This window comes from Periplaneta americana, chromosome 17 (assembly GCF_040183065.1).
Source record: "Periplaneta americana isolate PAMFEO1 chromosome 17, P.americana_PAMFEO1_priV1, whole genome shotgun sequence".
NCBI classification, from domain to species: Eukaryota; Metazoa; Arthropoda; class Insecta; order Blattodea; family Blattidae; genus Periplaneta; species Periplaneta americana.
The window spans coordinates 118573139-118600414 of record NC_091133.1 but is presented as its reverse complement, the minus strand read 5'-3'; the positions used below and the strand labels follow the sequence as shown (position 1 = coordinate 118600414).

General features: G+C 35.4%; 1 protein-coding gene and 1 long non-coding RNA gene across 6 annotated transcripts in view; one reads left to right on the top strand and one right to left on the bottom strand.

Annotated features, from left to right (window-relative positions):
• The window catches only part of LOC138692613 (protein DOP1 homolog), a 122581-nt gene that overhangs the window by 61114 nt on the left and 34191 nt on the right, over positions 1-27276 (bottom strand). For all 4 annotated transcript variants that reach the window (XM_069815637.1, XM_069815635.1, XM_069815636.1 and 1 more), the window contains 7 exons: positions 26169-26436; positions 22199-24841; positions 18491-18934; positions 17551-17745; positions 14793-14944; positions 12955-13159; positions 4047-4207 (listed from right to left, as the gene is read on the bottom strand). In XM_069815637.1, coding sequence (XP_069671738.1) covers positions 4047-4207; positions 12955-13159; positions 14793-14944; positions 17551-17745; positions 18491-18934; positions 22199-24841; positions 26169-26436 — 4068 coding nt within the window. The remainder of the gene's footprint in view (positions 1-4046; positions 4208-12954; positions 13160-14792; positions 14945-17550; positions 17746-18490; positions 18935-22198; positions 24842-26168; positions 26437-27276) is intronic.
• LOC138692614 (uncharacterized) lies at positions 4498-7816 on the top strand. Of its 2 annotated transcripts, XR_011330089.1 has the most exons (6): positions 4499-5138; positions 6103-6259; positions 6360-6502; positions 6876-6998; positions 7215-7412; positions 7740-7816. It is a non-coding gene; the product is annotated as an uncharacterized lncRNA (long non-coding RNA). The 2 variants fall into 2 exon arrangements; XR_011330088.1 differs by having other exon boundaries at positions 4498-5138; positions 6103-6502.

Sequence of the window (27276 nt, the reverse complement as noted above, 5' to 3'; positions counted from 1 at the left end):
ATACATGGAGAACAAGGGGAATACAAGGAGAACAAGGGAAATACAAGAACAAAGAAGATGTAAGGAGAACAAGGGGAATGCATAGAGAACATGGGAAATACAAGAACAAAGAGGATACATGGAGAACAAGGGGAATACAAGGAGAACAAGGGAAATACAAGAACAAAGAAGATGCAAGGAGAAGAAGGGGAATGCATAGAGAACAAGGGAAATATAAGAACAAAGAGGATACAAGGAGAGCAAGGGGAATACAAGGAGAACAAGGGAAATACAAGAACAAAGAAGATGCAAGGAGAACAAGGGGAATGCATAGAGAACAAGGGAAATATAAGAACAAAGAGGATACAAGGAGAACAAGGGGAATACAAGGAGAACAAGGGAAATACAAGAAAAAAGAGGAATCAAGGAGAACAAGGGGAATGCATATAGAACAAGGGAAATATAAGAACAAAGAGGATACAAGGAGAGCAAGGGGAATACAAGGAAAACAAGGGAAATACAAGAACAAAGAGGATACAAGGAGAGCAAGGGGAATACAAGGAAAACAAGGGAAATACAAGAACAAAGAGGATGCAAGGAGAAGGGGAATGCATAGGGAACAAGGGAAATACAAGAACAAAGAGGATACAAGGAGAGCAAGGGGAATACAAGGAAAACAAGGGAAATACAAGAACAAAGAGGATGCAAGGAGAAGAAGGGGAATGCATAGAGAACAAGGGAAATACAAGAACAAAGAGGATACAAGGAGAGCAAGGGGAATACAGGGAAAACAAGGGAAATACAAGAACAAAGAGGATGCAAGGAGAACAAGGGGAATGCATAGAGAACAAGGGAAATATAAGAACAAAGAGGATACAAGGAGAGCAAGGGGAATACAAGAACAAAGAAGATGCAAGGAGAACAAGGGGAATGCATAGAGAACAAGGGAAATATAAGAACAAAGAGGATACAAGGGGAATACAAGGAAAACAAGGGAAATACAAGAACAAAGAGGATACAAGGAGAGCAAGGGGAATACAAGGAAAACAAGGGAAATACAAGAACAAAGAGGATGCAAGGAGAAGAAGGGGAATGCATAGAGAACAAGGGAAATACAAGAACAAAGAGGATACAAGGAGAGCAAGGGGAATGCAAGGAAAACAAGGGAAATACAAGAACAAAGAGGATGCAAGGAGAAGAAGGGGAATGCATAGAGAACAAGGGAAATACAAGAACAAAGAGGATACAAGGATAGCAAGGGGAATACAAGGAAAACAAGGGAAATACAAGAACAAAGAGGATGCAAGGAGAAGAAGGGGAATGCATAGAGAACAAGGGAAATACAAGAACAAAGAGGATACAAGGAGAGCAAGGGGAATACAAGGAAAACAAGGGAAATACAAGAACAAAGAGGAATCAAGGAGAGGAAGGGGAATGCATAGAGAACAAGGGAAATACAAGAACAAAGAGGATGCAAGGAGAGGAAGGGGAATGCATAGAGAACAAGGGAAATACAAGAACAAAGAGGATACAAGGAGAGCAAGGGGAATACAAGGAAAACAAGGGAAATACAAGAACAAAGAGGATACAAGGAGAAGAAGGGGAATGCATAGAGAACAAGGGAAATACAAGAACAAAGAGGATACAAGGAGAGCAAGGGAAATACAAGGAAAACAAGGGAAATACAAGAACAAAGAGGATACAAGGAGAAGAAGGGGAATGCATAGAGAACAAGGGAAATACAAGAACAAAGAGGATACAAGGAGAGCAAGGGGAATACAAGGAAAACAAGGGAAATACAAGAACAAAGAGGATGCAAGGATAACAAGGGGAATGCATAGAGAACAAGGGAAATACAAGAACAAAGAGGATACAAGGAGAGCAAGGGGAATACAAGGAAAACAAGGGAAATACAAGAACAAAGAGGATACAAGGAGAAGGGGAATGCATAGAGAACAAGGGAAATACAAGAACAAAGAGGATACAAGGAGAGCAAGGGGAATGCAAGGAAAACAAGGGAAATACAAGAACAAAGTGGATACAAGGAGAAGGGGAATGCATAGAGAACAAGTGAAATACAAGAACAAAGGGGATACAAGGAGAGCAAGGGGAATACAAGGAAAACAAGGGAAATACAAGAACAAAAAGGATGCAAGGAGAAGAAGGGGAATGCATAGAGAACAAGGGAAATACAAGAATAAAGAGGATACAAGGAGAGCAAGGGGAATACAAGGAGAACAAGGGAAATACAAGAACAAAGGAGATGCAAGGATAACAAGGGGAATGCATAGAGAACAAGGGAAATACAAGAACAAAGAGGATACATGGAGAACAAGGGGAATACAAGGAGAACAAGGGAAATACAAGAACAAAGAAGATGCAAGGATAACAAGGGGAATGCATAGAGAACAAGGAAAATACAAGAACAAAGAGGATACATGGAGAACAAGGGGAATACAAGGAGAACAAGGGAAATACAAGAACAAAGAAGATGCAAGGAGAACAAGGGGAATGCATAGAGAACAAGGGAAATACAAGAACAAAGAGGATACAAGGAGAGCAAGGGGAATACAAGGAGAACAAGGGAAATACAAGAACAAAGAAGATGCAAGGAGAAGAAGGGGAATGCATAGAGAACAAGGGAAATATAAGAACAAAGAGGATACAAGGAGAGCAAGGGGAATACAAGGAAAACAAGGGAAATACAAGGAAAACAAGGGAAATACAAGAACAAAGAAGATGCAAGGAGAAGAAGGGGAATGCATAGAGAACAAGGGAAATACAAGAACAAAGAGGATACAAGGAGAACAAGGGGAATACAAGAACAAAAAAGATGCGAGAAGAAGGGGAATGCATAGAGAACAAGGGAAATACAAGAACAAAGAGGATACAAGGAGAACAAGGGGAATACAAGAACAAAGAAGATGCAAGGAGAACAAGGGGAATACATAGAGAACAAGGGAAATACAAGAACAAAGAGGATACAAGGAGAACAAGGGGAATACATGAAGAACAAGGGGAATACATGGAGAACAAGAGGAATACAAGAAGAACAATGGGAATACAGAAATTAGAATTTATAATCGATATGAATACTAAAGTATGTATATTAGTAGTTTATAATGAGACTCAGTAGAGAGAATCCTACTTCTTAATACTTTTTTTTTTTTAGTGTTTCACTTATACATTAACAAAATATTTTCACCAAACAACACGAGTCAAGAGGCTATGCCTTTTTCTACTTGCTTTACAGACTTAAGTTAATATACACAAGGCAAAAAATGACATAGAAAATCGTCTGACAATTTCTGAAGTTCAATGAAGTATATAAGTGCTAAGTATAACCTCGTTATGGCAGCTCAGCTTACAAACTTTCCATGAAATGAAAAATGATTCTGAACATAGTTTTGTCGAACCCTCTCGTGGGTACTCACCTTGTCGTGGTGAGGGGGCTTAAACTTGTTGTTTAAGCTAACAAGTAACAAAGCGGTACCCACATAAGCTGCATTAACACCAACGCAGTCCCACTATATTTTTCACTGTTTATATTCATGGAGTCCCTTAATGTAAAATTCTCCGGAGGTAAAATAGTCCCTCAATCTCCTCATTTCTCGTGAAAAACAACAACTGAATAGACTACAGTGGACTTTATGTTGTCAGCAAACAGCTGGATACATTAAGAAGATTGATTGATAGTTTTGTCGAAGTGTTTTAGAATAATTAAGGTCATAAATAAATGGATATTATTTTAACTATGATACTTATGCATTTTATAGATCAAAACTGAAGGGGCATCCAAAATAAGGTATGTCACTACATGTAATTCGTAGGTGTGAATTTGAATTCTAGTTGAACATAGAGACCTGGACAATGTTAATGTAATGTCCTATATTGTCTGTCGATTCAAAATAGCAGAGTTTAAAATCACAGCTCATGTCAATTTAGACTGAAAACATCCATGAAGTGATCATGTTAAAAGTCTGAAGGCGGCATAGAAGATTCTCCTAAAAAAAATTTTTTTTAAACATGGATGTTAATAAAATATACTCTCCAAAATGATTTCTTACCTCAACTTGGAACGATTCCCATAAAATGTGGACAATTTCTCTACATTGCAGCACAACTGGTTCACCACACTCATAACCACGTGAGTAAGAGACTGTCCCATGAATGGAAGTGCAGATGTAACCAGGGTTGTCCAATGCTGGTGTAAGTGCCTCATATGATCCTAAATGTAATGCATTAATAACAATTTATTAAATCCATTCAGTATCCGGGAATAATGGAGAGAAATGATGGTAAATTGTTACTGAAAAAGAGTACTAAAGGTCTTCCTCGGCATATACAAAAGTAAGGTATAAGCATAGTCTAGTATATACAGTCACGAAGCTTGAGTTGTGAGTGTGCTAGAAACAATAGACTGTGCCAGTACTATTTCGCATTGTCTGTAATGAGGCGAAATTAGCGATCCTAGTGGTCAGCAACTATAGGGAAGACCAGGTAACTTGATACCCTAAGGGTGAAATCTAACCATTTTTCCCCCATTACTACAAATGCTAGTGGATTATGGTGATTTTCTAGTTTGAAGGTTGAATTTTCTTTTGCCAACTTCGTTTCGAATTTCGATACTGACAAATACTATAAATGGTAGTGATTTTGTAACTGGTATGTTGGCAGCTGAGGCAAATATCGACAATATTTGCCGGTACTGGAGTTCCATGAAATTAAAATTGTACTAGATTTCTCAGCCGGTTACTGGAAGATAGTGAAATTCGAACTTATTAATAATTAATTAATATTAGTATTAATATTAATACATAATAGTTATTTTATGTGTTGCGTTGTGGTTATAATTCAAGAATAGTCAGATAAGTACGAATAAATATAATATACTTGGGCGTGATAATGCACGTGGGTAATGGATAGAAATATTATTTCAAATTTTAATGAATTTCTTTCGTGTTTAGATTTTTATTACTATGTCAAAAAAATGAAATAATGTTGCAGTGACTCCTCCAAGGAAGAAAATGTGTAGCATTCAGAGTACGCTTCAGAAATCTGTAGTTCACGTGTATAATGAATTGAAGAAAGAAGATAATGAAGAAGGAATTATGCTAACGGAGACAGCAATTACAACCAGAATAGGAAAATTATTAGGAGTAAGTATTCTTAAGCATACATTTCAAAGTGGTATTCAGTTTTAGGAGTTTGCACTAATAATTTCATGATTGTGGTCAAACAAAACAAATTTTTAAGTTAGGCCTAGATGTTTAATCAAGTCAGTGATTTTCATATTGCCAAACTAAATACATTTAAGATACTGTAATACTGCAGTAGGTGATAGCTTAAATACATTTACAAATTAGACGAACAAATAATCAAACAGCACGAAAGTAAATTTCCAGTTTTCTCTTTTAGTATTAAATTAACCGTTCAGATCACAATTTACATGCCACATCGGCCGAAGAAAATACAAGTCATATTGTAATTATTAACTTGATATTGCAGCAAATATTACATGAATATTGGCCTGTTATGGTGCTTAAAAACAATTCAGTTTTATATAATAACTATATAACATACTCTATAAAGCATAGGAACGTTGACTCTGGCTGAATAATTTATTCATGACTGGTCTAAGTAATATTAAATATGGTGTTTCTTCAGAAAAGCTACCCCTCCCAAAGTACTTGTTAAGATATAACACTCGAGAGGACGAGGACGCACTACTGGGAAACTAACCATTCCTCTTCGTCATGGACCTCTCGCATGTTATATTGGTAATTAGTAACAAGTTTGAGGGAGGGACTACAACAATGCATTAGAATATACAGGTAAGTGTCAAAGGATTTTTGTGCTGAATGTATTTGTGGCTGTGCACTAAAACCACGTGTTCATCACTATGTAAATATCACAGAAATCAATTAAACAAAATAAAATTATGCCTTCTTTGATGTAGCTTTTCTGGAGAATTACCTAAATATTAGCCTACTTAAACCTATCGTAGACCCAACCTAACATGTTAATCATTTTCTATTCATATAGCTGCAAATGTTGGTATCATGCATGAATTTTATGATATAACAATTTTTAGAAGTGTTATGTTATTGTTTGTTATTACAGCTTGGCTTTACTACAGCCACGAATGTGATAAATTCACAGAAGGGGACCCCACTTGTGACACCAGGAAAACATAGACTACGTAAACATCCAGTGACTGATGCTGATGATTTTATGAAAGATGCAATTGCGAGATTTATTTATGACAAGTTACATAAAGGTAGGGAAGTTACAGGAATTATTGTGTTGATTTATGCAATGTAATTCTGATATTAGTCATATGTATAAAAATATGGCATAATTTTCATTTACTGTTACAGGGGAAGTACTAACAGCAGCAAAAGTTCTGGAACATATGAATGATGATTATGAAACATATTTATTTAGAGTATCCTTATCATCAGTGAAAAAAATTTTGAAAGAGATGAAATTTCTATGGAGCAAAGGGGATCCTTATACACATGTACGAGAAAGTGATGTTATTCGTTTTTAAGAGAATATATAAGACATGTGGAGCGTGAGAACCCTAAACCGGTAGTATTCTTGGATGAGACTTGAATTTTTATGAATGGTAAATTTCAATGTATTGTGAGACATTGAGTGATTGAATTTTTTACTAACAAATAGGTTAACACTTATGTGGAATATGAAATTGCAATTAATATAGGCTATTAGTAATGAATTCAGGTGGGAACAACATGTTTTGCAATTAATAGTTTCATATTATAACTAGAGGTTAGTTATAAAATTCTTGAACGGTTTTCCTGTCTTTAAAATTTTTGTGTCTCTTAGAGTGTCAATGTGAATTGCTTTTCTCTCTCTGTTTTTTTAAGTAGGATCACCCACTTATTCATGAAATAAACCAGGTGAAGTTTCCAGTGACATGAATGGTGTTATTCATAGACCAACAAATGAGGGTGGAAGATTAGATGCCGGAACGAAAGGTGGATTTATACTCGGTAAGTTATATTGATTTATATTTTACATAAATTTGGCAAGAGTAATTTTTTAAATCATGGTACAAAAATATAAAAATTGGTGACTAAATAAAAACGTGGGAAAGCCTTTCACCAAAGAGGATCTCATGTCATGTTATGTTATGTTTTATTTTCTTTATTTAAATGCTGTGAATTCATGTGACGTAATTATATGCCCAGGTATAATTTTTATTGCAGGTGCTGATTTAATTTTTTCATGCAATTGAAAGAAAAGTCAGGACTACCATAGTGCCCTGTAGTTGAGAAGTGGGTGCAAACACAGTTGTTGACCTGAGAACATTAGGGCAATGCGTTATTGTCATGGATAGTGCTGCATATCATAGCAGACTTGTGAAAAATCAGCCAACAACAAAATGGAGGAAAGAACAGCTACTGGTGATTGCAACTGAATATAATAGATTTGTTGTACTAAATGATAAGAGTTGATGGTGTGAAATCACCTTTTGATATTATATTTCAATATTAATTTCCATACTTTGCAGTTATTATTATTATTATTATTATTATTATTATTATTATTATTATTATTATTATTATTATCATTACTACTACTACTACTACTACTACTACTACTACTACTACTACTACTACTACTACTACTACTACTACTACTACTACTACTACTACTACTACTACTATTGCAACCGTTTCTCTTATTTCTCATAATTAGGCATACTTATAGATGCTACTTTTTTCTTTCAGGTGAAATTGAATCTACATAAGAATCCTAAAACAACAGAGCCTTGCCAATTACTGTTCTGAAGCGGCCTTGTCTTATACAATTAATTCTTTCAGTTTTTTTTCCCCCCTTTAATCTAATGAAGTTGTTGGTTGATTGATACCAAGTGTTCAGCAGTTGATATCATTTGTTATCTTGCACTCCAATATTTAACCAGATGATTGAAAGCTGTGTAAAGTTAAACAGTCAAGACAATGATCCATATCTTCATTGAGATTTCAGAAATGGCATGGGGAGATTCTGAAATATCAGTTCTTTGTAAATATTTGAGACAGTCATGGCCTGTAATAATATGAGTACTGCCACTGTAGATTTTCATAGAAGTTCAGTTATTAAATTAGGTGTATTATTTTTACTATGTATTGTACTATATTTTTGTTTCGCTTAATTGATGAATTATATATGCTGTAAATTCAATAGTAGACTGTAGGCCTGTAGCTTAACTGATGAATTGTATGTGCTATAAATTAAATAGTAGGCTGTATACCACAAGTGATGAATTGTTTATGCTTGTAATGTGAAGTAATTCGCATGATATTTATTATCAATTTCTGTATATTTCAACTGATTGAATTGTTTATACTTTTAAATTGAATTAACTTGCTTGCTATGTATTATATTTTATAGCTTAACTGATGAATAATTGTTTAGGTTTGTCAATTTAATAATCTGAGTGCCATGTACTTCATATTTTTAGTGGAGCCACCAATGTAGCTTAGTCGGTAGACTCGTTGGCCTGCAAATTCAGAGCTGCACTCGAGGGTAGTTTGGATCCCCCATTTGGTCTGATTAGTTGGTTTCTTCTGAGGATTTTCCTCCATCGTGGAGCGGATGCCGGATGGCCTATTGCAATTTTTTCATTTGCTTTAGAATCATTCCGATTTTTGTTACCATATTGTCATGTTCTGATCTTGTTATTCTTTTAACAGTGTGGTAAGATGCAGGTATAGATAACCTTACAGTAATTTTGCTACCTTTCAACTACCTCATTACCTCCCACTCCATAAAGTTCATGGATCCACGGAAGTACCAGTCGTCGATGTAATTCGACCATTTTGCTTAAAATATTAAAACACTGTAAAATATTGAGATTTCATGCTGTTACGTCCAATACTGCAGCAAGAATATCTGATTTTGAATCTGATAGTATGACAGCCTTCTCAGATTTATGAAGTTGATACTGGAGATTTTGTAAGCTTAAAAGTGTATCTAAATTTTCACTATCAAAATTAGTCAGTGTTTGAAGTTAGTTAGTTAGTTAGTTAGTGGCGTTTAAAAAGGGCGCGTCAGCTACTATGGCTATTTGCGCCCTTATCTAAAATCTTTCACTAAACACAAACACAATACAATAACCAGAAAGTTTAAAAAACTAAAAAGCGTTGTCACGGTTAAAATGGGGCAAACAAGTGTTTGAATATAATTCCCTGTAAAAGGGAATATACTGGTATTGTACTACAACACCACTACATCTATGGCTTGGTAAACAGGATCCATCTATAAAAAATACTGTATGCAGTCACTCACTGACCAGATCATTTATCGTTTCTAATGATTTTTAAAATGTCTGGAGAAGTATCACATTTCTTAACATCATCTGTTAAAGTTAACTTATATACTATTCATTTTGAAATAACTTGGGATTGTGTTTTATTAGTAAAGTTTCCCTTGATTGAGCAAGTTTGAGTTCTCCAAGTAGAGTAAAAAAGTCTGTTGGGATTTTGGCTCAGTTTATTAATATTTGTGGACTGTGATTTTTTGTTCTAGACAACCATATTATCTGCAAATGATGAGATTATCATAAGATCTATTTCTTTAGTTAGACCATCGACATTAATATTGGAAAATGTATTCCTGAAAACAACAATGTGGGAAGCCCAGATGAATCTGTCTCTATTTACATATTTGTGACAATGAATCAAATAATCAAGTCACTGACCCAGTGTAACACTTTATCATGGACACCCTAAGTTTGCAATTTCTTAAGTGATTTATATTTACAGAGCCATATGATCCTTGAAAATAAATTAAAATTGCTAAGGTGTTTTGTTTTCTGTTTAAAATATCTTTAATATCTTGACTAAAATTTAAAATCTGTCCATTTGTTGAATGTAATTTTCTAAAGTCAACTCAATAAGATGAAAGTTAGTTACTAGATTCCAGGAACCAATTCAATCAATGAAATCATCTCTTCCATAATTTTGGCTATCATACTGGTAAGTGGTATCTGTCGATAACTCGAAATGATATTAGTTGAATGATTGCTTTTCAAAATTGATGTTATGATAGATTTTCTCCAGACAGATATTGTATTTTAGATGAGATTACAAGATAAAAGTAGTGAGTTTGCTTGTTTGCCAACATATTTAAGAAAATCAGCATGTGTATTGTCTGGACTTGGAGATGTTTTGGGTCTTATGTTATTAAATTAATAGTAATATTCAGTTCTTGATTAAATATTGTTATATAAAGTAGATTGTAGATTTAATATTTCTTTCAGTTTTTCCTTAATAGTCCGACGTACACAGATAAAACTAACACCCACACCACCAACTAATCTAATAGAAATTAAAATATAATTAAATGTAGAAAAAGTAATTAAAATTATAAATACACGTAATAAACCATACCCCCTAATTTCAACAATATACTATTTTATTCCCTTTTACAGCTTGTAGATAATTATTAATTATAGTTATTACTTATTAGCATAATATTTATTGAACTTATTGGCTATTTCACTTCGTTTGAAAGATGTTATTGTGTACAAAAAGCATTTTTTGATGATCGTTTCATGCTGTATGTTGTGTATAAATCTATGATTTCTGGCCATCTGTTCTGTGTAATCCATCTTTTGTATAGAATTAATAAAATACTCTTTTGGTAGTAATTATTTTATTAATTGAGTATTTAATTTTCACCAGCTCACATTTCTTGAATCATTTGTTTTTTCTTATTTAAATTTAGGACACAAGAGCCAAAAAGAGACTTCACAGTTATGTATCATACATTTTTTCAATGACAGACGTGGAGTTGCAGAAATAATAAGTGTAAGTGTAACATTATTAAGCAATTTACAAACAAATGAAATCTTAAAAAAGGTATCTAGAAGTGAAATTACTTATGGCTTTTAAGGACCAAAATTATTTTTGTAAGTTGATTTATTATTATTTCAGTTTTAGCCTAGTTGTATTATCCATTTCCTTACTAATTTCAAAGATAATCAGAAGTTCATTCGAATTCCAACCAAAAGTCAATTGGTTATTAATTTATCTACCTTTAGGAAGTACAGTATATGTACGCTGGAATCTTTGAAGTGAAGTGACAATAATTTAATTGGTCTTGGAACAGATTTGATTCTTGAATATTATATACTATACTTTGTTGTATATTTACGTATAGTAACCTATTAATACTAATACTAATAATAATGTAAAGGAATAAAAGAATAGAACATAGCAATACATTTCTCATTATTATTGAAACTATTTAGAATAACCTTCCAACATTAAGGTAAAGTACGGCGAGTAAAGAAGTCATTCAGTACATAGGATCGTGATTTTACTACATGTGGTGTTATCTGGTAACAGTTGGCAACACTGACAAGGCGGAAATATTTGCTGTTTGGGAACTGAACTTACGTGATCCTCACTATATCTATGGATGCATATTTACTATGTATTGAGCTTTGTGACTTTATATACTAGACTGTGGTATAAGTACAACAATACTACTTTTTACATGTCTGAACCAGAGTTATACAGATTTACATTCAAAAAATATAGTACAATTATACATTCAAACTTAAAGAATGTAATTTTATATTACAAATATTGTTCAAATTGAAAATTTAATACCGGTAATACATTGTAAACTAGGAATGTATACCACATACAAACTGAAAATCATTGTAAAACGTAATATAATTTATATTCTCATGAAACAACAGAAGTTGATACAATATTTACGTATTTTATATTTAAATGGATTAATTCTCTCATAAGCACCATATTAAAGTTAACAAGGTTTCAGGGTCTTGTCCACTGAAGCACTCTTTCGAAATACTAGCCACCACAATGTTAAGAGAAATCTTGGCCAAGAATCTCACTACAAAATTTGATGTTCATCACGAGGTTTCTTGCATTGTAGCCAATGGCAGTTCTAGACATGTTTATATGAATGCAATTGATAGAATAATGAATGAATTTAAATACTATTACAGTCACAATCATGCCATGGTATGAAAGAAAAATTTCATAACCTCGAGCGGGACTAGATCAGACGCTATGGACAGTACTCTATAACAGAGTTGCCAGTATGAAAGGATAATTCCATGCCTTTGGCGTGAGACGATCTCGATAGCTTATTGGTAGAGCGCCTGACCGGAGTACAGGAAGTCGCAGGTTCGCATCCCGGTCGAGGTTATAAAATTTTTCTTTCATACCATGGCATGATTGTGACTATAATAGTATTTAAATTCATTAATATGTCACATCAACGGACGTTTATACGTCACCAACATCGTAAAGATGAAGATTACAAGAATAATGAAGCTCGTATTATAGACCCTACTATATCATGTGAAACTGAATATGGAAAATCTGAGAAGTGATTGCCGAGAAAAACGACATTTATGAATACACCATTGTTTATTATGAAGATGAATATAAATTTTAGGGAAATATTCAAGTTGCTGGTTTGCTTCTTGGTGCACGAGGTAAAATTTTCTGCTCTTATATTAAGAAATCATTTATATGGATAATGTAACATTTGTATATATTATTGTAAATAATAATTTGCCAACAGTATGGGTCATTAAATTATATTTAATCTAAATGGAATTTTTTTTATTTCCTCCCCCCCATTTCATTTATTACATTCCATAGATCTTACATTAGCAATGAAGCTTTAAGATGGAACAAGTCAAAATATTACAAGATTACAATTACAATTTTTATAATATTTTACAATTTTTACAATTTCTACAATTTTTTACAATATTTTGGCAAGATGTGGTGAGATGAGATGAAGCCCGAGAATTCGCCAAAAGATTACCTGACATTTGCCTTATGACTGGAGAAAACCTCTCCGGAAGAAAGGTTTTTACATTCATTTTTTAATTTCTATCCAATTTTTCCCTTCTGGTCTATGTCCCGATACCTGTTTCATAACATAACAAACCTGTTGTAAAGCACTAAGGATGGCTGCAAGGAACATTGGTTGCTGTGGAATCATGTGACCAGCAAGATATTTGAGCTGATTGGCTGACGTCCTACTCAGAGAAGATGTATGTTGTTGTGTAGTTTCTTTACTTGAAGTTGGTGTTTCACCATCACCTTTCTGACAATTCACTTGGTGTTCAAGCATAATGAGGCCCAAGAGAAGTCTGGCAACAAAGTAACAATATTGTCACATTCCTGAAAAATCCAAATTCACATGCCATATACCTAGTCATGCCATAAGTTTTGTTCCTCATACAAAAGCTCCTAATGCATATACAAAAATATTTATGTTAATTATTACTACACACAACTTACTTACTTTGGCTTTTAGAGAACCAGGAGGTTCATTGCCGTCCTCACATAAGCCCGCCATTGGTCCCTATCCTGAGCAAGATTAATCTAGTCCCTACCATCATATCCCACCTCCCTCAAATCCATTTTAATATAAATAATTGATTACATGGCGATCTTACTCGTGTTAATTGTGTAAGCATGTGCGGCCCTACAGCTGTTTCGGTGTTTCTTCACACCATCCTCAGAGCCTACTAGATCTCGGCATCATCTCGAACTTCGCTGCCTGTTGTGTGGATGCATTCGATTGTTGAAAAGTGTTGAAATGTGGTGTCAAATAGTGTGTGTTAGACTGTCGTGAGACAGGTTAGTTTCACCCTACTGATGACAAGCTTGGAGAGTTTCCAGCAAGAGGTGTCAGAAAAGTTACCACAGGGATAACTGGCTTGTGGCGGCCAAGCGTTCACACACACACACACACACACACTATTTGACACCACATTTCAACACTTTTCAACAATCGAACACATCCACACAACAGGCAGTGAAGTTCGAGATGACGCCGAGATCTAGTAGACTCTGAGGATGGTGTGAAGAAACACCGAAACAGCTGTAAGCCGCACATGCTTACACAATTAACACGAGTAAGATCGCCATTTAATCAATTATTTATATTCACGTGTTAAAAGTAGTGTACGAAAGATTCAACATCCATTTTAATATTATCCATCCACCTACGTCTCAGCCTCCCTAAAGGTCTTCTTCCCTCAGGTCTTCCAACTAACACTCTACAGTATATGCATTTCTGGATTCACCCATACATGCTACAAGCCCTGTCCATCTAACACGTCTGGATTTAATGTTCCTAATTATGTTAGGTGAAGAATACAATGCGTGCAGTTCTATGTTGTGTATCTTTCTCCATTCTCCTGTAATTTCATCCCTGCTAGCTTCAAATATTTTCCTAAGCTTATCCTGTTGAAATATCTAGTGTTTTCTCGCAAACAAGGTGTTGTTCGACAGTTTAAATTTGGTGGTAGTACTAGTATGCCTGGAATTTAAAGACTAGTTCACAATAAATCGGAAATGGAAACGACGAGAACGAGAACTTAAATACTGTTAAAACAATAGTATTTAAATGTGGGCATTCACAATTAAGTATTGTGAATTCTCACATTTAAATACATTTATTTTAACATTATTTCCGTTCTCGTTCTCGTTGTTTGCGTTCCCGATTTATTGTGAACCAGCCTTAAGTTGCCAAGATCCTGGCAATAGTACTAGTATGACCACATTTTGCACACATGTTCAAACTTGCAACTTTTCACCGAGAAAACCAACTGTAATCTATATGAATTCACACTCCACTTCTTCTAATATTCATGGTAAGAAATTGATGTCCCTTTACAAATGCTGCTACCTCACGAAATTTCTCGCTCGCACGCACGCACACACAAAAACTTGTATGTTTCTGAATTGAGATCAAAAGCAATTCTCCGTCCTCACCTAAGCAACTGTATTTGAAAGCCTTCAGAATGGTCTGAACCTCGGTATTTACATCTACCAGCATTTTCATTTCCTTCCACTACTGGATCATTAAAATAAACTATTTCTTCTGTAAAGGTCCTTTGCTGTGGTTGGTCTTCAGATGAGAACGGCTACAACAAAAAATCATATCAAAATTTTAACAGTTTATAATTTATATACTTTCAGATGCTATAGATACAATGTAGCCTATAGTTATAAAATCAGAATGCTACGCTCAGAAGAACATGTTAACATACACTGCATTATATACATGAATTAGAAGTTCTATAACTATGCGATCATTCCTCAGAGATGACATTTCGTAGTTGGATGTAACAAAAAATGCAGAAACATCGTTGTCACCACAACAAAGTGGAAACTGTAAATGCCATATCCAGATCAAAAGGGGGGGGGGGGGATTTTTTTAAGGTACCAAAACTATGCAGGAGTGGCTCCGTGACCAGAGCAACTGATGACTTCCATGTCTTCCTGACCAACAGACTTCGAGCCTCACACATAATATCTCTGTCATCTCTTGTACACCAAATATGAACTCTAAAATTTGAAAATCTTTATTTCTATCGAAATTTCTTGAGTCAAAACTACTCCAGTCTTACTGCATGGACTATGTTGACGTAATTCTATGTCTGAAATCTCACAGACCTTTCTGTATGAAACCCTACTAATCTTTTTTTACAAACTAATCAAAATTTCAACTACTCTTCACCATACCAATCATTATTGTGTAACAAAGCTTGTTCTATAATGTCACTGCTAAGTGGCACTGTATTTTTGGCTGTCTCCATAGTTTGCTGATTTCCAGATCTGGAGGTCACAGGTTCGATTCCCGGGATATTTTTCTTGAAGAAGAAATATTTCCTGGGTGTCTAAGTCTGGAAATTTGTATATATGTGAGTGTGACTGCGAGTGTGCCAGATTATTTATTAATCAATCTTCAAAATATAAAATACAATATATCAGGACTATCTCTGGGCAGAAACTTGAAAACACATTTCAACGTCATATTGTTGACAAGTAACACCATCAATTAGCACAATCAGAAAGCACTGAGAAATGCTAAAGAGTTAACAATGAATTTAAAATAAAAAACTGTGTATTTTTATTTTACAGAGATAATGGCTTTCTTTATGATAATGTTTATGAAATGAATCTGCAAATGAATACAAATTTTCTCAGTTACATATTTATGCATAAATAAAACGTATTTTAAAGCACTTTCATAATCAAAATATGAAAAAGGCTAATGGAGAAAGTCATAGTTGACGATTCAATCAATCAATGAAAGAGTGAACAAATGAATATACAGAGAGTTCATTTCAAAACTTCCCAGTCTAAATAACTCTATAATTTAAAAAGGATTTTAATTAAACAAAAAACACGTCAATTTAGATATTGAGGGAGAAGTTAAAAATCAGTTTTAACTGATTATTAAGTTTTACCTCCTCACCGCCAGCCTTCCCCACTTTGAAATTTCAAATGGCACCCCTATCTTGTGATACTTAAATTTGAAAGAGTATTCAATTGTTTACATATCTCATTCAGTTGATTCGCACCTTTTGTTTTCTATCGTCGCCTGGCAAACTATATTGCTGTTACTGTCAGTTGATTGTAGGATGAAAACCCAGTTTATTTTATGTAATTTCCTAAATTTAATAAATAAGGATGATTTCTGTTATCTCTTGAAGGGTATATACCATTTTAAAATAATTTAATACACAAACCCAACTATTACATGAAATGCTCAATAGTCTTTGTAGCTTTAGGCTATTCTCTTCAGCTCTAATCAACAATAACAACATTCCAGGTTGCCAAGCGACGATAGAAAACAAAACATGCGAAAACAAATGAATGAGATGTATAATCAATTAAATACTCTTTCAAATTTAAGTATCACAAGATAGGGGTGCCATTTGAAATTTCAAAGTGGGGAAGTCTAAGGGTAAAAGGGTGAAAACTAATATGCAATTAAGACTGGTTTTAAACTTCCCCTCAATATCTAAATTGACGTGTTTTTTCTTTAATTAAATACTTACTTACTGGCTTTTAAGGAACCTGGAGGTTCATTGCCGCCCTCACATAAGCCCACCATTGGTCCCTATCCTGAGCAAGATTAATCCAGTCTCTATCATCATATCCCACCTCCCTCAAATCCATTTTAATATTATCTTCCCATCTACGTCTCGGCCTCCCGAAAGGTCTTTTTCACTCCGGCCTCCCAACTAACACTCTATATGCATTTCTGGATTCGCCCATACGTGTTACATGCCCTGCCCATCTCAAACATCTCGATTTAATGTTCCTAATTATGTCATGTGAAGAATACAATGCATGCAGTTCTGTATTGTGTAACTTTCTCCATTCTCCTGTAACTTCATCCCTCTTAGTCCCAAATATTTTCCTAACCACCTTATTCTCAAACACCCTTAACCTATTTAATTAAATACTATTTAAATTATATAGTTATTTAGACTGGAAAGTTTTGAAATGAAGGTTCTATATAAATAAATAAACAAGTAAATACCAGTTATTTTAATTTAATTCTATTCTTAAACTTAACCTAGAACTCAAAATAAATGTGTAATTTATCTCGAAACATCAAATTTGTTCAAATATTATTTTTCAATTTCTGTAATGTAGGAGATGGAATTTCGTTAAAATTCTGAAATTTCCTCTATCGTAACAATGACAAATAATAAGAAGTTCAGATTTCAATTACCTTGGCTTCGTGACTCATTGCAATAGATCGCATATTGTAGACGCTAGACAACACACAATGCAGCACCACTTTCTGAACTTTACACCGCGACATCAGGTCAGCCAGATAGCAAGCAAAACCTTTGCCACTGTCCCGAACAATGTAGATTAGCTCAGAACAGATGAGCATCAGAAGCTCAGCACTTGCAAGCTGTACCTATAATCACAAGATTAAATTATGCAAAGTAAGAGAAGTACAATACTCCTATTGCATTCAAATCATTTGAATAATAATAATAATAATAATAATAATAATAATAATAATAATAATAATAATAATAATAATAATCCATGGCGCTACAGCCCGTGAAGGGCCTAGACCGACCAGCCGGCTGCTGGCCTCACGCCCACATGCCGAAGCAGAGGTGGACGATCATCCAACCAGAATGGAGGTATAGTGTGGTTAGCACGATGATCCCCCCAGCCGTTATAGCTGGTATTCGCAACCGGATTTCGCTACCTATCGTAGCTCCTCAAGTGCATCACTATGCTGGGTGGGCACCGGTCCCATACACTAGCCGAAATTTCATGAGAAAATTTCTTCCCCCTTGAGGAATCGAACCAGCGCGCATTCCGTAACGCGAGTCCTAGGCAAGATGCCTTAAACCGCGACGCCACGGCGCGGGACCAAATCATTTGAATACTTCTCCACAATTATCTTCGTTATTACATCATTGTTCTGTAAGGAAGTAACTAATTGTACTAGCTAGCATAACAGAAGTCCTAGCACAAAATAAGCTTATGACTTGTATGACTTTATTGTCAAATCCCTGGCATTAGAAAACAACAACAACAAAATAAGCTTATATCTGATATAATACCTGAACGCAGAAAATAGGATATGGAACTTCATTTGTGCCTACATTGTTTCATAAACTGGCATGAAGGGTTGTCAACCTTACCTGTCTATTGCCTGCAATTTCCTCTTGAGTAAGCCTCATTTGTCCCAGATTAGGATAGTAGCTCCTTGCGAAATAAAGGCAGACAGAGATCAAGACCTCAAGGTACATGCTACTTCGGTATGTTGTACCAAACTCTCCACTAGAGGCATTGATGTCCCCGTGGAAATTCCTTCCGAACACAGACTTGCGATGCCTAGCAAGGAGTACAAGAAGGCCGGAGCTGCGAGCAACATTGGCAAGTCCTGTTGTAGCAGCAGCACATAGGAACATACGCGCGTTTGTCATTAAGATGCTGCGAAGTGAGCTGAGAGCATACAATGTCCGATGTGAGTCATAAACACCGCAGTACAGCAACATGTGGGAGTGCAGCTGATGGACCCCAATTCCCATGGGTTGCTTTCCAGGAGACTTCACGTCCAAATGTTGTTTATTTTCATGTTTCGTCTATAAAATATAACACATTTCACATTAAAACACTGAGTTGCAATTTTAATACTACAAAAACTAATTAATGTGATACTAGAATGAATGGAATAATGCAACGTTTCAGATGTACGTATTGAAAAATCTTACCTACATTTCCAAGATGTTTACACTTAACCTACACCAGAGATGTAACAGACATGATTTTTTTTTCTCATCACTGGATAAAAGACTCAAGGGTTATTTTAGCATAGATATTTTCAAATTTGAATAAGAAACAGTATTCTATAATTTCTCAAATAATAGTACATTATGCAACGAGCCTATAATGGTAGTAATTAAGATACAAGTATATGTTTATGAAACGAGCGCAAGCGAGTTTCATAATTTTCATACAAGCGTCTTAATTACCATTATAGTCAAGTTTCATACGATTTTTTATGCTCGACCATATTTCTAACTTGAAATTATTCATAAGTATTCATGTTATTCTCATCTGAGTGAGGAGCTGAACTGACCTTGTGCAATACCTCGTAAATTGTGAGATGTGCGCAGACGTGAAAGTATTGATTTTTTTCTGAGAAACAGATGTCGACATTGACCTTGACATTGAAAAACGAGATGACAAATTGAATTTATTTGAATATTATTTACAATTAACGCTAATTATTATAGTAACAGAACTAACTTCATTTCAAATATAGGTGATTTATTGATTTATTGTTGTCTTTCGATTGCATATCCGAGAATAATCTATACTTGTGCTTTCATATTGTTACAATGGTATTTTCTGATTGGTGGAACACCTGAACTTTAATGAATAGGTGTACTTTAATGAGGTCCATTAAAGGGCTGCTACCAGGTGGATAATTACTACATTTCGGCATGGTCGAGCATAAAATAACTTAATTCCTTTGGTAAGAACTTACTTTATCGTTTGTTTCTTATTGAAAAATGAACACAAATAAATTGACATTTGAACCAATTATAACCGAATTCCATCGAGGACAGAATGAGGAATTTTCAGTGTCACATACATGAAGAATGTAATGCATACACATATATCATCACTATATGCATATCTACAGGAGCAATTTTAACAAATTACAGTCAAATCTGTCTTTTATAATTTTCAGGAGACCAGGAGAGAGAAGGAAAATTGAAGAGACTGAAAGAAAATAAGAAAGATCAAATTGATGAGAAAATGTATATATTATTACGGAAATTTAAAGCAGGGTTACTTCCTTTATGAAAATTCACAGTATAAAAACCATGTAAGGCACAAGTGAGAAAAACATCTTGTAAAATAATGCCACTTTCAAATATTTGTTACTAGAGTAGAATGGTAGATATATATGTATAAAAACACACACAATCTACCTGATCCACAACCCTACTATATATATTCACTGTGTACCATAATTCTATAAAATTCGTTATTTATTTAACACCTCTTTAAAACAGAGAAATCTGTTAAAGATGAAGAGATTATTTTATAACAATACTAAAGCTATGATTGAAAAAAAATATATTTAGTCAATATAGCAATGCTCTGAGAAAATCTGTGTTTCATTTTCAGTGAATATTCGAACCTAAAATTTGTGTATTATTTGTGTTGCGTGATGTCTTTTAATAAGGAAAATCCACAGTTTTTTTATGTTTATTCAATTAGGAGAAAGTGATAGAGAAATAAGCTTCACATGGCCGCAGTTTCAACATTTGGCACCATAAAATATGAACTTTTTTTTTGTATATACTGGTATTTATTCAATTATCCTGCAAAATCTCATATCCGGAACTAGCCTGGTCCCTTTGGTGTCAGATAAGAGGGATTCTACTGTTTATGCTTCACAAGATGAAAAAGTATGAAGCTTCTCCTAATAATATTCGACTAGTGGCTTGTGCAGCAAATGCTGCAAATAAGTTCATTAGAAGTTCAAATAAAATTTTTTCAGTTTTATTTTCAATGAAGAATACCAGATATTTTGAAAGTTATTTGCTTCCATAATAATGAAACATACTCCCTCTGAATGTTTTTTTTATGACAAATATTTTTTCTTGAACCTATCCACCTTCAGTCTTTGAGTTTCAACGCGAAAACGCAAGTAACAATGTTAGGATGATCAGTGGGTTATTCATGTGGGAGTAAAGCAATAGCTATTTCAGGTCATTGTGGATTGTAGGCGAAAGTTAAAAAAATGTCAGGTTTGCTGTGCTTTCGAACAATAGGCATAACATCTTGGTATAGCTGCTGCATACAGAGCTTGAAATGTAGAGGGTAAAATCATTTTATCCAGCTAAGAGATTTTGCTGAAATGATCGGGAGACTACAAAATTTTCTAGGCCTCTTATTTTATCAATAAGTAATACCTTTTGGTCTTTCCTTAGGAACTGTAATTTTTGCCTCTCTTGAGCCAATGCTGAAGAAACATACTACCTCTGAATGTTTTTTATGCCAAATACTTTTTCTTGAACCTATCCACCTTCAGTTTTTGACGCCAATGACGCATATAAATATCTACACCATAGCGCCATTAATTATATGAAAAAGACCCAACCCCACTTGATTAATGACTATAAAAACATTTGAATTTTAATAACAACATTCTTATCTTACGCAACTTTTGTAGTTATATAATAGCCGCCACTCAGTAAATTATAGAAATGAAGATCTAATTTAAGATATTCTCTACATCTGCCTACAGTATATAACCTCAAAACGTTTCACTTTCATATCATCAATGTAGCATTAATATGTATAATTAATGAAAAACAGTCACATCATGGCATTAACTATAATAATATTTAATTTCTGATGATAATAATGTCATGAAACCACCTCAAATTTTGTAGATTTTAAGAAATTCAATACACAGCTGTACTCAGAAAATTACACACCGCAGAATCAGACCTGCAAATTATTTTAGCAAGTCTTTAAGTTTTTAATAACCAATTGAATTTGAGGTCTACATATCTCAGCAATCTAGCAGGCCATGGCCTTCGTGTAATAGTCTATTGTTTATTGTAATGTGTGTTTTGTTTTATTCTGATATGCAATTAATTAGTTCTCAAAAGTGACGAAAGATGGATTTTGGAAAATAGGAAAATGCCAGGAAAATTGACATTTCACTGAAAACTACTATTTTTCTGAAAAACTTTGGGTTCCAAGCTTCAATATGAGAGATCATTTATTAAAATCCATTCAGCCGTTTTCCCATAATTTCCATAACCAGTTCAAATTATATATATAGATACATTAATCTGGAACACACTCATGTTACTCACATGTCTGTCGTCTGCACACTGAGCGACCACCATGTGTAAGACATCATGCAGGATTTCTTCTACAACACTGATGCTCGAGGAGTCAACCCCGCTGTTTGTACTGCTTGTCCCAAAATACTCCTCTGCTGCCGTGGACTCCTCCAGTTCGTCTTCTCCCGCAGACCACCGCTGCACGACTTCCAAACTACTATTGACGTTACTGTCAGAAGACGAATCCCCAGGTTCGTCAGGTCCTTCATACACCCCCTCAATCCTCTTTTTTAATCTTCTATTCCCCGCCTCGAACTTTGACACACTCTCTGAGAAGTCTGGGTTTGATCCCAGTATATCAGCTGGCTTCTCTTCTCTGCCAATTTCACCTTCTTTCTTATTTTGATGGAATCTCGTTGCATTACGGATACATTCGTGAGCTGCTGAAATCTTTCCCGACGAGTCATCCTCAGTTGCAGAATCATTAGATGTGTTACTGTTGTTCGCTGTAGATGAAAATGGGTTCACAAACACAGATATGTTCTGCAATGCAGGCCTGTTTAGAGAAAGAGAATGCTCCAACTCTTTTATGTAAGAGTTCTTCTCTGTTATATAATGATTCTCTCTCTTGCCCCCACCCACTAGTGTTGTCACAGCGAAGATCCGTTTGGCTCTGACAGGATTACTTGTCAATTTTCTTCTTCCTTCTTTTCTGTTTTTAACTTTCCTCTGGTCAGTGGAATCAGAAACATGATATATAACATTTCCATCCACCGAGCTGATTGCATAGATCTTAGCAGTAGCGGAATTCTCATCTTGAAGGTCTCCATTATCAGCATCTTTCACAGCACGTGTCAACACGGTGTTCGAATGTTCAATACTGACATGCAGAACACTCATTCGAGCAGTAACGGGATCCAGTAACATATAAAGAAGTGGATCTAGCAGTCGCGAAATATCTCCACGCAGAAGGGAGTGTAAAAGCCAGGATTGCGCTTGAAGTTTCAGAGGACAGCTTTCTGATAATTGAAGATTGTCCAGCATCTTCAAGAGTGACTTATCAAAAGTTCGCAGATTCCTATTAATCCCTGTTTTTGTCTCGACTTCCCGTCCTATATGCCACAAGAGGGAAAATCTCTGAAAAGCATCAACCCTGCGTTCAACGCTTTCTTCCGTAAGGGACTCCCCTATGACATTCTCAACGGCGTCGCTACTCGGTAGTACGTTGTGCAGCTGGTGCAGGAGTTCAACACACTGCACCTTGTGTTCTGAATGTAGCTGGCCCAGATGGTGCCACAAGGAATGTGCTAATACCGGCACTACATTAGTATGGTGTTCTAAATACTGGACGTGCCACGGTTTCAAAAGAGGCACCATGACAACAGATACTACACCCTGGTGTCCGGATTCTGTGCTTTCACACTGAGAACGCAGCACCGAGATAAGATCTAGAAGTGTTGATATCGCAACCAGCTGCAGGGCAGGGACGCTGCTAAGCCAACACGCACAAACCACCAGAACCTGCAGCCACTCGGGAAACGAAGTCAACTCCATCGGTTCATCTTCCGTCGGTGACGACCCGCCGGGGAGGTAATATGTAGGAAACGTGGACAGTTCAACTAGAAGGCTTGATGCAACTTTCATTGGCTCCTCCCACTGCTCGCTTTGACACACAGTTACCGACTCGAGTTGTACCCACGACTCATATCTGCTACTTTTCAGACTTGTGCATCTTGACGATTGCAACGATGAGCTGTTCTCTTCTTCATTTACTTTCAAGCATCTGTACAACAGCTGTTCAAGTTTGGCAGCACGGATCTCAGTCGTTTCGCATGGAAGCACCACCAAAAGTTCTTGAAATAATTCACATATCTTCCTGCCGTTTATAACTTTCTGCCCGCCAACAAATTTAACATAAAACTTCTCGTACTGTCTGAGGCACTGTTCAAGCACGGACTGCTGTTTGCTTGGAATCTGGAACTCTGGCATAACTGATGGAATAGTAGTAGGAACAGTCAGTGATGAACTATACCTCCCCACTTCGCAGTCCACTTGGTTTAACCCGCACTCGAATGACGGACCAGCACTTCTACTTTCAATGTCTGGACTTTCTCTTTCTACATGAGCTATGAATTCTGTACTCTTAGTTATATCTTCCTCGATTTGATTTTTCTCTATGCCATCATTTCTTACTACCGACAATAAAACTGGACTACTGATGGAGTAATTACTGAGCGAGTTCTTTGATTGTTTATGACGGAATTTGGCACTGTACGATTTCTTCATCTTTGAGGATTTCTTTCCTTCGGATTTGTCTTTACTAGCCTTGCTACTTTCCGACAAGTCACTATTGGCTCGACTACGCTCTGATACGTCACTACAACTTTTGGCAATATCTGATTGTATGCTAAATTGTATCTTCTCTTCTGTAAGATCTAAGGTAGAAACTTTTGCACTCTCTGACTGGTTGGCTAATGCCAATGGTTGGACCCTAGAAAGAATTTTGGCACAAAGCTGAAGACTTCGGGCAACTTCCTGAGGCAGCAGAGCATCACAGCATTGTGTTAGCTGAGTCACTATATGAAGAAACAATCCCGGCAGATGTTCACTGGGTGCATCCATGTAAGTCTCTAGCGATACTGCATCCAGCAAGAATTCGGTAAGAATGCATACCTGAAACACAGTCATTAATCATTACACCTCACGAAATGAACTCCAAACAAGAATTGTAGGTGAAACTACAGAACTCTTGAATAATGACATGACCAGAGCCATAAACACGAAATGTGACGGAGAGATGCACCAAGAAGTATATGCAGATTTTATCATGAATGTGACTGATTTATGAAGGTAAATTTGTGTCAAATTTTCGCGAAAACTGGCTGTTTCTATAAAAAAAAAAAATCATCTTCATTACTGCGATAAAAACAAAAAAAGGGAATTTTTTGTTATATTAAAGAAATATGAAGAGTCCACTGCAAGAATGATGGATGTCATTTGGAATACATTTTGTAGGAGAAGCAATTGAAAGTTTGAAATGCTTAGCGCTCAAAGCTTAACTGAGATTTTCCGATCATTACTGGACAATGACTATCAGTGTTAATGCCATATAACTCACTATGTATATTCTATATGTCTTAAGCTATCCATTGACAGTCTTGGTTCATTTTCGACAAGAAAGTGACATCCATCATTCTTGCAGTGGACTCTTCATATAGTATATTAGTTTTGAAGATGTTAACTGCAAAAGAAAAGGAAGGCAAATTACTTTTTAATAGCCTACAGGACTATTGATGACTGAGATTTTATATAAAACTAATTTAAGTAACAACAAGGATAATTGACAAAGAGTGAAATTACTATTACTATTATTATTATTATTATTGAAGGCAGAAAATAGGAAAGACTGGAGAATGCTGAGTTTGCAGTGAAAGACCTGCCCTTGGACAGAACACTATGAATGAATGGTTATTGTTATTGTTGTTGTTATTATTATTATTATTATTATTATTATTATTATTATTATTATTATTATTATTACTGTTAGTTGGGAGACCGGAGGGAAAAAGACCTTTAGGGAGGCCGAGATGTAGATGAGAGGATAATATTAAAATGGATTTGAGGGAGGTGGGGTATGATGATAGAGACTGGATTAATCTTGCACAGGATAGGGACCAATGGCGGGCTTATGTGAGGGCAGCAATGAACCTTCGGGTTCCTTAAAAGCCAATTTGTAAGTAAGTAAGTATTATTATTACACAAATCTCACAGGATCTGAGAGGGATATGTGTGAGAAGTCAGTGCTTGATTCTCTTAGCTAAATCTGAAAAAAATATAGTTAAATGTAATGATATCAGATAAGCAAAGCGAACAATTTTAAACTGTTACACGTTTTATTTTAACTCTGTTAGTAAGGAGCTAAAGTACTGTCATGCCACAAAAAATACAATTTAGTCAGACTACACGTAAACTTCAATTTCAATAAAATGTCTATTCATACCTCCATCAGATTCGGTGGTCCACTTCCAACTGGCTTCACGTCTCCTCTGAGAGATGGTTCATGTTCTGGGCTCACTTTTTCTTTATTTGTGGTTTGTCTTTCACATGCCTCATCAAAGAGAGTGCCTGCATAAATCCATATGTAACACGGCTCCAAAGTACTGAACAGTAAGTTGGCACACTTGAGCAATTCCTGGCTTCCCTTGTTGTTGGTGCCGTTTCCTTTGACAGAGCCTTCATCACTACCTTCACATGCTAGATATAAAGTTCTGTGAACACGAAAGTATTCAGAATTAGAAATAATGAATATACACTGGCGGACACAAAATTTGGGACACTTGAATTTTACTTTGTATATAATATGTCACCAATATGATTTAAATGGTGATTATTTTTATTACACGATTACAACCGTAACATCGACAAAGAAAAAAAACACACTTACTTACTTACTGGCTTTTAAGGAACCCGGAGGTTCATTGTCGCCCTCACATAAGCCCACCTATCCTGAGCAAGATTAATCCAGTATCTACCATCATATCCCAACTCCCTCAAATCCATTTTAATATTATCCTCCCATCTACATCTCGGCCTCCCCAAAGGTCTTTTTCCCGCTGGCCCCCCAACTAACACTCTATATTCATTTCTGGATTTGCCCATACGTGCTACATGCCCTGCCCATCTCAAACGTCTGGATTTAATGTTCCTAATTATGTCAGGTGAAGAATACAATGCGTGCAGCTCTGTGTTGTGTAACTTTCTCCATTCTCCTGTAACTTCATCCCTCTTAGCCCCAAATATTTTCCTAAGAACCTTATTCTAAAACATCCTTAATCTCTGTTCCTCTCTCAAAGTGAGAGTCCACGTTTCACAACCATACAGAACAACCGGTAATATAACTGTTTTATAAATTCTAACTTTCAGATTTTTTGACAGCAGACTAATGACAAAAGCTTCTCAACCGAATAATAACAGGCATTTCCCTTATTTATTCTGCATTTAATTTCCTCCCGAGTGTCATTTATATTTGTTACTGTTGCTCCAAGATATTTGAATTTTTTCACCTCTTCGAAGGATAAATCTCCAATTTTTATAGTTCCATTTCGTAC